The sequence below is a fragment of the Silene latifolia genome, chromosome 8 (genome assembly GCF_048544455.1).
Source record: "Silene latifolia isolate original U9 population chromosome 8, ASM4854445v1, whole genome shotgun sequence".
Lineage (NCBI taxonomy): Eukaryota > Viridiplantae > Streptophyta > Magnoliopsida > Caryophyllales > Caryophyllaceae > Silene > Silene latifolia.
The window spans coordinates 103582373-103597047 of record NC_133533.1 but is presented as its reverse complement, the minus strand read 5'-3'; the positions used below and the strand labels follow the sequence as shown (position 1 = coordinate 103597047).

At 41.0% G+C, this 14675-nt stretch overlaps 1 protein-coding gene across 1 annotated transcript; it reads right to left on the bottom strand.

Annotated features, from left to right (window-relative positions):
- Nucleotides 1–13883: 13883 nt before the first annotated feature.
- On the bottom strand, nucleotides 13884–14435 carry LOC141595623 (protein FAR-RED IMPAIRED RESPONSE 1-like). Its single transcript, XM_074415587.1, has one exon. The coding sequence runs from the start codon at nucleotides 14433–14435 to the stop codon at nucleotides 13884–13886; it is 552 nt and encodes a 183-aa protein (XP_074271688.1).
- Nucleotides 14436–14675: the final 240 nt, after the last annotated feature.

Below are 14675 nucleotides of genomic sequence, written 5' to 3'. Positions count from 1 at the left end.
GTTTAATCCCCCATTTCCCCTAAATTACGGGTCAAAGGTCAAGTTTTTCTACATGTCTTGTCCAACGGCGTCACGCCATCGACAAACATCCAAACTGTGTCAGAAGTCGTCTGTCTAGGCATCACTATGCCAAAGTCGACACTTGAATCTAAGTTTAATGTCTTGCACCAAGAGTTCAAACACAAGAGGTCATTCACGATCTTTAATGAACTCATTACTTAGTCACACTGTTGCGTCTTCACGACATAACTGCCTTTTATACATATGTGTCGCACTTGCCTTTGTTTGTGCAATACCTTGCCAAGACAGGTTATAACGCCCATCGTTATGTCAAATAGGAATCCCTTGGGTGCCATCAATCGTCAACAAGAAACTCAAGAAGCCAATCAATCTGCATCTGCCATGACTTCCGCCGAAATCAACAACATGGTCCTTCGACTCCTAGCTACCGTGGAAAACTTGAGCACTCGTCTCTCCCAGGTTGAGGACAAACTGATAACCGGGAATTCTCCCTCTTCTGATATTGAGCAAAAGGTTAAGCTACTTGAAAGCCGACTACATGCCAACAACAGAACCAACCCTAGTTGGAAGGCTTCCAAAACCAGACGGCCTCATACATAGGTCCTTCCCTGATTTGGGTATGCCTTATGCCACGGCCTTGGAAAGGCTAATATCCCAAGAAAAACTCCAACCAATTGGTCCAACTCCAGACCCTTTACCAAGCAAGCGAGGTCGAAGATGGGACGAAAAACTGTTTTGTCAATATCACCAAGGTCGCGGACACGATACTGAAATGTGTCTCCCCCTGAAAGGTGCCATCATTGATATGATCGAAAAGGGAGAATTACCATTACCTCCCTCAATAAACAACAAGAACAACCCTCCAGAAAACCCTACTGGATACAGTCAGGAATCTTCCCTAGACTGCTCTCACCTCATCTGTCCTGATGATGAGAAAATTCATGCAATTGATGAAGATGGCATACAAAGTGCTAAAATGATGCTCTCTGTCTCCATCAACAACATATTCTCAAAGCTGCAAGTGGCTATCGATGATTTGAACACTCAAGTAGCTAATTTGGAGAAGAGGTTTGGTAATGCCGAAAATGAACCTGACCATCAAGGAGAAAACCAACCCTTGGTCCACCAACCAACAGCTGTTGAAAATGAGGAGTCATCCGGTGGTTCCCACCTCCAAGAACCCACCAACAAAGAACATGAAATGGCCTCACCAAAATCTCTTTCAAAATACAACGCAACATCCCAAAAACTTCCCATTGACAATGACCAAATCCTGTTCCCACCCAGGATTGACAAAAACAAAAACAAAAACAAAACTCACAAAAACATCCCAAAAAACACCAATGTGGGAACCATTGGAAAACATCAAAGGGTATTCACAGATCTGGGAATAACATATGACACCGCTCTGGGGATACTTGCTTTAGAAGGAATGCTCCAACCCATTGGCCCGACTCCGAATCCACCAGAACACAAAAGAGCCCGATTCTGGGATAGTAACGCATATTGCCAATACCATCAAGGCAAGGGCCATGACACCGAAACCTGTTTCAAACTCAAGCATGTCATTCAAGATATAATTGAAGCTGGCAAAATTATAATTGCACCTCTCAGTCAAGACAATCCTCTCAGATGTCTCAAGTTCAACAGCAAAGTTGAACGTTCTCAAAGGACATTCACTAGACTCAACACAACTTATGCCACAACTCTTCAAAAGCTTGTGACTAAAGGGAAGCTACAACCAATCGGGCCCACTCCGGACCCATATGAAATCAGGAAAACCCGTTTCTGGGATGGCAGTGCCTATTGCCAATATCATCAAGGAAGAGGTCATGACACTGAAATATGCTTCAAACTGAAACATGTTATTCAAAATATGATCGAAAACCATGAATTCATAGCTTCATCCCTAGGCCAAAAAAGTGATGAAGACAATCTTCATGAACATCTCTTTCTGCAAGGAGATGAAAGCCTCATGGACTATTGTCCTCGTATCATTCCCAACAACGAGAGTGAAGTGCTCAAGTGGGTCAATACTCAAGACCAGACATTCAAGCCGCTGGATGCTGCGAAGGAGACCTTCGAGGGGGAAAGTGATGATTAGGAGTCCGTATCTACGATTGAGTCCGAGTCCGAGTCTTAGGCTTTCTCATATCTATCCTAGCAGCTGTCCTTTTATTCCTAAGTGACAAACTGGGGGCTATCCCCATGAGTCACATGTATTCATCGAGTCTGTGCTAACCTCTTATTTATCTAAATAAAAGCACAATTTCCAACTATCACATATTCTCCCCTTTACCATTTCCCGTTGACAACGAGAATTGATTTAAAACAAACAATATGTTCTGATTCAATGTGAGTACACTCGAGTGACGTTCCGTACCGAGTAAGTAGAAGACTCGAAACTCTGTGTCCATTTTTTTTACCTATTCCATGTCTGGCAATAGAAACCTTTTATTAGGACCCGATCTAGAACGAGCTCTCAATCAAAGGGATCCTACGACGAACCTAGATAAAAAAACCAGAACATCTCCTTGTTCATGATCAATGACGGAAGGCAAGCCCATTCCCCACAAAAACATCCCATCACCAAATATCAACCTCTCACCAACAGGTACATCCTCGTCTGCACCTCTACCTTCCTCGAACGAAGGACGGCAAAAAATCAATATATGCAAATCAAAACCAAAGCGAAAGGCCAAAATCAAAGGCCCAAGCCAATAGCCATTCACCCGAAATCAAAGCCAAGGCCAAAATCAAAGGCCCAAGCCAATCGCCAATTCACTCAAGGCCAAAGTCGAAGTCAAAGTCAAACCAAACCAAAGTCAATTCACTCAAAGAAAAAGCCAAAGCCAAAGGCTACTCACCCAACGCCAGGGTCAAGACCCAAGCCAAAATCAAAACAAAACAAGATTGAAACCCTTTTCACAAAAAGGCCAAAATCCAAAGAAAGAATCCAACATACAAAATCCTGGACAAGTGAGTCCAAAATACCAAATCCAGGACCAACAAGTCCAACGCCCAGGACCAACAACTCCAACACACCAAATCCCGGACCGACAAGTTCAGAACACCAAACACTAAAACCTCAACCAAAACTGCTTCACCCCTAAGTCATTCTAGAGACTGTTACAGGGAGACCTATCTAGGATCCTGGGGATTCCCCTCAAGGTCATAACCAACACAGCTTCACCCCTAAGTCCTTCAACAGACTGTTACAGGGAGACCCATCTAGGATCCTGGGAATTCCCCTCAAGATCATAACCAACATCGCTTTACCCTTAAGTCCTTCTAGAGACTATTAGAGGGAGAACTATCCAGGCTTCTGAGGATTCCCCTCAAGCTCGTAATATCACACCTTGACCTTTAAGGTCTAAACATGGGAATCTGATCCCACATTATTTACCAACCATTTCGTGCTCAGGCCACATCAAGCCGGAGACCCCATTCCGCACCACCTTACAAGCCGTAACCCATCGGCCTAAACACCACAAAATACCAACTCCAGATTTTTATCTGTCAAACAAACCTATTATTACCTGGCTCCACATTCCATAATCTCGAACCCATTTTCACCTTGACCCAGATACGGAGTCTTCAAAAAATATTGCTTTCTTAGAGTCCACTTTTTAGTGTGCTCACATAACAAGAAACATTTTCACAAACTGCGCCTCTTCAATTCATGATCAAGAGGTATTTCTCTCCAATCAACTTTCAAGTCACCAAACGGAATTCACCATCGTGACCCTCAACTCCAGATTTTTATCTGTCAACAAACCAATTATTGCCAAGCTCCACATTCTCTAATGTCGAAGCCATTTTCACCCTGACCCAGATACGGAGTCCTCGAATGCTTTGCTACCGAGAACGGGATATACCTTATCTACCCTTAGAGTCCACTTTTTAGTGTGCTCACATGATAAGGAACATTTTTACAAATTAGACCTCTTCGATTCATTATCGAGGAGGAATTATCTCAAATCAATTTTCGAGTCACCAAACGGCATTTATCGTCGTGACCCACACACTTTAAGGTCCTAACAACTCGCTTAGGCACACATTCAGACGAGTCACCAAACGGAATTTACCGTCACACTTTTAGGTCCTAACAACTCGCTTAGGCACACATGCAGAACTACGATCTGGTTTGATTTCTCAAACACGCGAATACGTAGGCAGTCCTATTACAAGGGCGCAACCACACCCCCACAAACATTCAATTTTCACACCTTCAATTTGCAACCCATTGCACACACACGCAGAACTACGATCTGGTTTGATTTCGCAAACATACGAATACGTAGGTAGTCCTATTACAAGGGCACAACCGCATACTCCTTTCAAAACATTTCCAATTTTCAATCCTCAATAACCAGCTCAGAACTACGATCTGGTTTGATTTCGCAAAAACGCGAATACGTAGGCAGTCCTATTAAAAGGACACAACCGCACACCCATTTCAATCTCAACCATCAACATCAATCCTCAAAAGCAACCCGGCCAGCTTCAAAAAAATTTAAATCTTATACCTCTTTACTGGGGGCTTCTTCCTTAAGACGTCTCTCATTCATCCGTTTTGCCAAATTCCAGTCTTCTCGCTCTGGGGGCTACTCTTTCAAGACGCCACCCATCCTTTATCCTCAAACATCTTTTGAGTCTCAAATACATTCCAAAATAAATCGCCCATAGCCTAGTGCTCGGTTCGGAGATGACAAGATCTTGTTTCAGCTCTCCGAATCATCATACCTCGAGAAGGGATCTCAAACAAGCAAACAGGGGCAACGATGTCTGGAGAAGATAATCAATTCGTGTTCCCCAGTCGAGCAGACTTTCTACCTCAGGGATTTGATACGCGTTGTCACCCTTTTGTGGGCTGAGAGTTGCACACACATAAGCAAAGTCTGTCCGAGTCACCCCCGTGTCGTGTCGATACCGAGTTTGTATCACGTTCACAACCGTCTGTTTGTCAGTCTGTCAGTATGCGTCCGTGTGAGTCAATGTCACAACGGTCATGTGTCTCCAATATGTCAAATCACGGATCTACGAGAAACAAATTCCAACTCTTAAAAGCTTATTCAGCTTCACAACTTTCGAAACTTTCATCTCCCCTCACGTGAGATATTACATGCTAGTTGCTTATATGCTAATTGCTCACATGCTTATGTGATTACGTGCTTATATGCTTGCACCCTACGTGATTGTCTATGCGACTGCGTATTTGTGAGGTCACTAACCATGCAGATATTCTTGAGAAGAAAAGCGCACTTCAGCTGAGTACTGGGTTCTTCCCAACAAAAGCTGACCCATCAAGTCCAAAGGCTTCAACCGCATCGATCACATGGCATACGCTACCTCCCAAAGAGAAGCAACTCATATCCCCCGCGAGTCCTGAGAAGTTTCTAGCTCCCCAGCAAGTGCCAGTTTTCAAATGGAAGTCCCACAAGTCTTTCAAAGATCCTCGCAACATCGTTCATGATCCCGACGCTGCGCTCTCCTTAAATGGTTTTACAGAGAGCCTTGCTTACATGATTCATCCCCACGGAGCTCGTTTAGGGCACCCATCGAGTTGGAGTTCGTTGCTCCCTAGCCAAACCGATAAATGTCAACCTAGTTGGAAGTCATTACTAGACAATATATTGAAATAAGCCCGATGTTCCAGGCTATTTCCCACATTCGATCATTCGACCATCGATGGATAGCGAGCCTCGAAAGGCACCATCTTTAACATGGCTGGCGAGCCTCAAGACGCACTTTCAACCTGGCTGGCGAGCCTCAAAACGTACCTTCAATATAGCTGGCGAGCCTTTGTCCGCAAACAGTGATACAACTCAAGGACTTATCCCGAATATGCCTCGGGTACGACTCCTTCTCACATCTAGCGAGCCTTTGTCCGTAAACAACATACAACTCAAGGACATATCCCGAAGATGCCTCGGGTACGACTCCTTATCACAGCTGGCGAGCCTTCGTCCGCAAATAAGAAGTAATCCAAGGATATATCCCGAAGATGCCTCAGGTATGACTCCTTCTTATGGCTGGCGAGCCTTTATACGTAGTCTAATGGACTTTAGACGACCCGAATGGAAGTCGACAGACTCTAAACTGTTCCCGACGGTAGGTCCTTGACTCGAGTCCCCGAGTCGCCTCGACGTCGCCCTCCCCAACGGCAGGTCCTTGGCTCAAACCCTTTTGAGTCGCCTCAACGTCGCAACGGTCTTCAGGTTGTAATCTTCGATTGACCTGGAGATCATACTTTGCCTTTCGCCCTGTCCAAGCCTCAGTCAAAGTGGAGGCTTTGTAGATACCTAGTATCTGCACCTTCCAAAAACCACCCGATGATGATCGGACTATAACGTGTTTTTGATATGCGTGCGTGGATTGGCTATACATGAGACGGTTTAATGCACTACTCGAATATGAAAAATGATTTCAAAAGTTTTCTAACTTCATTTGCATTAAAATAACACTATTTAGAGTTAAAATCGTGTTCAGACCCAAAACCTACTCAGAAACCCGTAACATGAGTCAACCTGAGTCAACCCAAATCTCGAATGTCAAAAATAATGCCATGAATACCTTTATCATGTCATTTCCATGAAAATGACCCTAATTAGAGTCAAAACCATCTTCGGACCAAAAACCAACTCAGAGACCCGCAACTCGAGTCAACCTGAGTCAACCCAAATCTCGGATGTCAAAAATAATGCCATGAATGTCTTCATCATGTAATTTCTTTTAAAATGACCCTAATTAGAGTCAAAACTGGCACCGGGCCAAAAACCGACTCCAAATTCAAATCCCGACTCACACGGGTCAAACCCGAGTCAAGCACACAAAACACCTACCTCAAGTAACACCAAAATCATCTTATTAGATGCCCATATTATTACACGACATCTTATTTTAATACCACATATCAAACCAACCAAACAATGGATGGAGAATTGGCCACGTCCAAATTGAAAGAGACAATACACCCCTTTCCATCACAAGGTTGCTCGCGCCTCTTTAGGGTGTCTGCTTAGCCTCTAAGCAAACTCAACCGACCTATATCCCCACATTTCTCTATAAATACCACCCTTCACACACCATAAACATTACGCGAGAGTCCAACCCCTCCTTCTTCCTTAAATTTCTAGACCCGACTTCCTAAGTCACAAAAGCGACACGTGTTTACGACCTACCGATCGTAAACACAAGCCTTACACATTTTGTTTGGTACCATCGCCGTGCATTCGACCGACCCATTTGACCAACTCAATTAATCAATCAACATGTTTTTATTAACATATTTTCAAAACAAAATTATTTTTTAAGGCACTCTTTTAAACTTCTTTGATCGTGAGTAGTCACTACGAGAAAACCGTCTCTAAAGTCGTCTACGTCGCAAACATCAATACACGTAAGTTTGAGGGTGTAAATATCTCATTTGTTTCATGTCTTTACTGTTTTTATGAGTTTATATGCATGAACAATGCATAACACGATTTAAATATAGGTTAGACGAGCCAAAACCGAGTTTTGGCCCGAGACAGAAGCCCTTTGCTATACAAAGAGGCTCGCGCCTCTTGTGGGTTCTCGGGTCAGGCTCAAACATGTTTGTTCTCGTCTTTCTTATTTATTTCATTTCTTATTTTGGTTTTTACCATTTCAAATGTTTCATATCATTTTTATGACAAGCTTTTTAGCCATAAATTATAATCACCCTTGGTTCCTTATACCATGACGGTTTAATCCGTGACTCGGTGATATTAATTGGTTAATTATATTTTAAAGGAATTTCTTTTCTTTTATTAACCATTTTAATTCATTTTTATGATAAACATATTTTGACCATTACAAAAATCATCCTTGGTTCTTTATACCATGACGGTTTATTCCGTAACTTGATGATATTATTGGTTAATTACATTTTAATGGGTATTTTAACACCCTTTTCTTTTAATTACCATTTTTCTCATTTATTTACATTTGTAAATATATTAGTCATAATTCATAATCATCCTTGGTTCTTTATACCATGTCGGTTTAATCCGAGTACGATGATTGACTTGACTAATTACAAGGAAATGAACTTAACATAATTAGTTCAAATCAAACATTTTACATTTTTATTTGTAAATTATGCTTTTCAAACATGCAAATCCGACAACGAATATTACTAACATAATAGTAATTATTCCGAGTCATGCAAACAATACTTGCAAATTATTTAATCACAAATACGGTTTTAAACAACCTTTTCAAAAACCAGGAGACACCCCATTGGGTCAGCTCATGGCTCGCGCCCCAAGAGGCCGTCTGTTTTCTACATTTCAAAACGAGGGCAGAGCCCCTTCACTCGCCAATAGGCTCGCGCCCCAAAGGGGCTACCTGGCGCTGTTCTGCCTCGTTTTTAACACTTGTCTAGGACGATCCCGATTACAGTTAACCCGAATACATGACGGATCAGATTGACAAGTTTATGTTTTTACACTTTGTCATTTGACACCATTTTTCAATTAAATGGATCGTGTTAAGCATCGTAATCCGAATTTGGTAAATAGATGTTTAATTTCCGTTTTCACATGCAAATCAATCTAAATCCAACTCGACATCAATTACTTGATATTTGGATTAACAAACCGACTTAGAAAGCTCTCACATGTTAGGTTAAAATTTTGGATGTGCATTCATGCATTTACACCGTTTTATCAACTCTTGCACTTAAATAACCACGATCGATCAGTAGAGGCCGCTAACGTGGGCAGGATTGGGTGTCCGATTAAAAGGCTTCCCAATACGTACCCTCACCCCTTACTCAGAACCTTTGGATAGTGGATGGCCTTATTCAGGGCGTACGAGAGTCATTTTAGGTATAGAATGCTAAAAGGGGGATGAGTCCTTATCTTTAGTACCTATGTCAAGCACCACTTTTTGCCTTGATTGACCTAGGTGTAAAGTGGATTCGAATGGGTTCCAAGCATCCCACAAATGCTTGGTGGCGACTCTGAACTTAACGAAGCCGACCGATCTAAAGCGATCCGATCGAAAGCATTTCTACGCCACCGAGCGTGGCTTTCTAAACCGCCGCATGCCCACAAATTGGCTTGGCGTGCAGGTGGCTAGTGACTATTGACCGGTAGGCGGCATCTCGCCCACAAACCGGCTTGTGGCCCATGTCCATAGTTGGTATATATATATATATATGTGTGTGTGTGTGTGTGTGTGTGTGTGTGTGTGTGTGTGTGTGTGTGTGTGTGTGTGTGTGTGTGTGTGTGTGTGTGTGTGTGTGTGTGTGTGTCTGTATATATAGTAATAAGATCAAATAAGTCCTCCTCTTACATGTGAGTCCATAAGTTCCATTGTCTACCCTTAGATCTTGCATATGCATGGCTTAGATTAAAAGTAAAAAGCAACTAATAATATTATTCCAATGGCTAGTTTAATTACCTCTCTCATCCTACCTCTCATAGGTTATGAGAATGCATGCAGGTTGTCAATCAAACATCATACACATCCCACTGCCTTCCCCCCATTTCTCATTTCACCCAATTATTCAAAAATAAATTTCCCCCAAATTATTTCCCCCAAATTAAACCTCAATAATATCAACCGTCAAAGAAAAAACCTGCTCTCAAAATCTCCCAACTCTATCGCTTTTTTGTTACCTTATTATCGGTTTCTTCTCCATTTTCTTCACTCACTTGCAACCTGCCATTTTCGTCCATTCAGATTACTTTTTGTAGGTTATAAAGGTAATTTTTTATTTGGTTTTTAGAGTTTTATGATTTTTTTCTCCTCATTTATTTGATTAGACGATTTTTTTAATTTATTGGGCATTATTTTGTAATTGTCATTCGCCATTGTTGTTGTACTATTCTATTTGATCACTGTATTGGCTTACTTCATTTTGATTACCCAATTATCTTTAGCACATTTAGGATTTTAGCACATACATTCAGTGTGTTATGTTGTACTATTCCATTGAAGCACATCAATTCAGATTTTTAAACTCTTCATTTTAATTGAGATTACCCAGAAATTTTAGCACTTTTTTATTGTTATGTTCATATTCATTCAGATTACCCATAGATTTTTGAAAAATCACACTTTTGTTGCTTACAATTACTCTTTGTCTGTTAAAATTACAGTTTGTTGTTCAAAATCACTTTTTTGTCAAAATTACGTTTGTTGATTAAAATTACACTTTTGTTGATTAAAATTACAATTTTGCCTGTTAAAATTACACTTTTATTCGTTAAAATTACACTTTTGTCTGTTAAAATTATACTTTTGTATTTGTTAAAATTACACTTTAGTTGCTTAAAATTACACTTATATCTGTTAAAATTACACTTTTTTTGCTTAGAATTACACTGTTGTCTGTTAAAATTACACTTTCTTGAGTTAGAATTACAATTTTGTCTGTTAGAATTACACTTTTCTCTGTTAAAATTATACTTTTATATCTGTTAAAATTACACTTTAGTTGCTTAAAATTACACTTGTATATGTTTGAATTACACTTTTTTTTGCTTAGAATTACACTTTTGTCTGTTAAAATTACACTTTTTTAAGTTAGAATTACACTTTTGTCTGTTACAATTACACTTTTGTCTGTTAAAATTATACTTTTTTGATTTAGAATTACACTTTTGTCTGTTACAATTACACTTTTGTCTGTTAAAATTAAACTTTTGTCTGTTAAAATTACACTATGCTGCTACAATTACACTTTTTTTTGTTAAAATTACATTTTTGTATGTTAATATTTCACTTTATTTTTTGTGTTATGTAAGGTCTATCTGTCACATTGTTAATTAATTTTTGTTTCTTCATCAGATGTCAGATCATGATGAGCCTAAAGCAGCCAAGACCAAAAAAGCAAAGGTGTCTGTCAAGTGCCGACCGAAGCAGCTTGTTGAGCTTGTTGAAAACCTTAATGATGCCCAGCGAGACGCGGTACGGAGGATTGGTTTTGGCGGTATTTTGGAGCTTAAGCTCAAATCATATCCAATGGGTCATGTTAAAGATTTTCTCAAAGCATTCAGCGACGAGTCGTATATTTTTCGGGCCTCTAAAGATAAAGAGTTCATGGTCACGAAGCATGACGTATATGACTGTTTTATGTTACCACTTGGTCCTAAAATAGTCGATCTAGTACCCACGGGCCGCCAAAAGGATTCTCAAGCGCCGGAGAACAAGCAATTGAAAGACAAATGGCGGAAAGCGTATAACAAAAAAGGGGTGAACGAAGGGGTAAATTTAGGAATTGTCTTCAAAGATATCTTAAAAAAAATACAAAAACGGAGGTCCTCAATTCTGCATGCTGTTTGTTCTGCTCACCATGTCATCATTCCTAACTCCAACTTCATACAGCGAGATTGAATTCAAGCTTTTGAGATCCGTTGAAGATGTGAAGGCTATTACCCAGTACGATTGGTGTAGTTATGTCCTGGAAAATTTGGTTAAGGCCGCGGCAGCTATTGGTGAAAATAAACAGACCCTTCTCGGTTGTATCCCTTTCTTAATGATTACGTATTTTCAACGTTTCGATTTCTGTGGTAAGAGATGTCGCCACGTCCTCCTTCTCATTAAGCACTGGGATCGGCAGATGCTTTCTGAAAGATTACATGGTGAGCTTGACAAGAACCGTTTGGGTCGGCAAACTTGGTCCTTGGTCAAGTATCCTCGGTGCCTTCAAAAGGAAGTGTTAAGCATTGGTGGTGTGCCTAATGATAGCAAAGTGTTGGCCATTGGCAATGTGGTTACTGATGCGGCAATACAACTGGCTTCAACTTCAGACAGGAATAAATTCATCGAGATTGAACTCCCATCTGGTGTTGAAGATGACGAGGAGTTGAAAGCTCGGGCTGTAGATGTAAGTGTTATTTGTTCATTTGTCAAATCTAATTTAACATGATTTAAAGTTACTCTTTATTTCATTACAATTGCAATTTTTGTGGTTAAAGTTACACTTTTCTTCACTACAATTACGCTTTTTTCAGATTCTCGTAATTACACTATTTTGCACTAGAATTGCACTTTTGTTAGTTACAGTTACACTTTTTTGTTACTATATGTCTATAGTTAAAGTTACACCAACTTATCTTTACCTTTTTTGTTCTTTTTTTGAGTGTAGGATGTCCATGAACTTTATTTGAAGATGCAAAGGAATGCTACTGTCTTCTATTCATGGTATGCAAAACCAGCGATGACGCTCAAACGGTTAACAGGAGATCTGAACTATTCTAGTGACTCTGTCGCTACACAATGCACGCAATCATTATTTCAAAGCCAAAGGATGAAGGATTATGCTATGGAAATGCAAGAGATAGCTGAACGAATAAATGATTCCGTCAAATCAGCGCCTGTGCTGCAACAAAGTTCAAGTGTTCAGAAGCAGAATGAGGAGGTAGATGATAAGGGATACGAGGACGAGGGTGGTGATCATGATGAAGAGGAAGAGGATGGTGATGAGGATGAGGGAGAGGAGGAGGATGGTGATGATGTAGAGGATGAGGAGGATGGTGAGTTTGTAAAGGATGATGGATACGAGCATGAGAAAGAGGTTACTGTAGATGTTGGTAGAGACTTCGAAGGCGGGGTAGCCGCCTCACTTGATTGTGATGAACTAGCCAGTAATAAAGCATGTGAGGTGTCTACAAAACAGATTATGGAGGCTGTGCAATTTTACAACACGGCTGAATTTAAGGAAGTTGGTAACAGAGAAGATGACAGTAACGACACCAATGTGGACTTTGTTAATACTCGGGAAATTTTCGTCATTTACAAAAGGAGGAGGGTAGTGGAGAAGGAGGCGGTCGTTAGCGAACAGCTTAAATTTGACCGTGAAACTCTTGAAGAGTATTATTCAAAAGAAGAGGTTGATGATGCTGAGAAGAAGTTCTATGCGCTGGCTGCTGCTGCAAAGGACAAGAGAAAACTATGGAACATAGGGAGGTGGCTGTTGTTGAGGAACCTCAGATAGCTGATAGGAAAATTGAGGAGGATGAGCCCACCGACGCTGATCAAACTGTAACTCAGTTCCTATTTTCGACTACTGAGATTAGTGAAGCAGAGGGACGAGCTGATCCGCCGGCTGGAGAAGCTCAAGTAAGTGGAGAGGTACCAGAATATTAGAAGATGTCCGTTGATGCTATGGGAACGGTTGTCCATGTGACTGAAGTTGTGAATGCCGAGTTGGACAAGGATAATGACCAGAGTGGGAAGTGTACTGAAAAATTAGACGATGTTGTCCAAGTGGAGACTAAATCTCCAGAATTTATAGGGCCCGATGATGGGGCGTCTAAAAAGGCGTAAAATGTGTTGGTGGATGCTCAGAACAAAAAAGTTGCCCCCCTGTCACTCAGTTCCTTTTTTCGTCTGTTGAGCTTAGTGCAGCAGAGCGCGCAGCCGAACAGGTCTTAGCAGAAACTCAAAATTCTCTAGAGGTCCCTAAAAATGGCGCATGCACCATGACTGACGAGCAGCCGTTAAAGGTTAACGAGGTGCCGGAAGCTGTATATGCATTGCAGGCAAAGGATTTTATGGACGTAGAATAGACAAGTACCGTCTATTCTAGTGCGGAAGTAAACGCGTTGTTCCAGGAGGCTCCAACATCTGTGCATGCTGAAGAACGGCCAGGGTGGAAGAATGTTGAGCCAAATCTGGATACAAGTTCTCAGAAAGTGGTGGAGAAGGTGGTGGATGGGGCAGTACCGAAGGATCACCGAGGTAATCCATTGACCTTTACAGTTTTGAATTGCCATGGTTGAAGTTATATTTTCTTCCACTAAAATTATTATTTTTGCCGTTAAAATTACACTTTTTATACTTAAAGTTACACATTATTGAAATTACACTTTTGGTTGCTATAATTACACTATTTTTGCTATTACACTATAATTACACATTATTGAAATTACACTATTTTCGCTCTCTGATCTTTGGGTTGTCCTTATAACACCCCCCATATCTAGGTCCCTACAATGTGCCATAACCCACGGCTTCCTTTTAGCGTACATTTCTTTAAACCAGTCAATGTTATTAACCATGTGTTCTCTGCTAATTTCTTCCCATTTTGCATCGAACTCTGCCGCTTCAATGTCTTCATACCATATTATGTCATTCAATTTCTTTACAAAGACAGAATAATCTTCTCTCGTCACTCCATACTTGATTGGCACTTTGTTCATGATATGCCACATACAATATCGGTGGCGCGTTGTCTTGAACACGGAGGGTTCCGCATTAAGAATACCAGGATCCTGATCGGTAATAATATACTTAGGCTCTTTCCCACCCATCGCAGCCAAAAAACGGGTGAAACCCAATTTAAACGAGTCTGCATCTTCATGAGCAACCACCGCTCCACAGAAAGTGACTGACCGTTTATGGTGATCTGCCCCGGTGAAAGGTGTGAAGGTCATGTCATACTTATTGGTGGAATAAGTCGGATCGAACGACACTGCATCACCAAAAACTGAGTAGTTCCTTCTAGCGATTCCGTCGGCCTATATAGCTTTACTAAGGCTACCGTCAGAATCAACATCATAGTCAAAGAAGAACCCTGGCCTATTAACAGCCAATTCCTTAAAGTGGTCCACGAACATCTGACCGTCCCGTTCATGAATGTAGCATTACACATCTCTGTGAAAGTTCTTAAAATC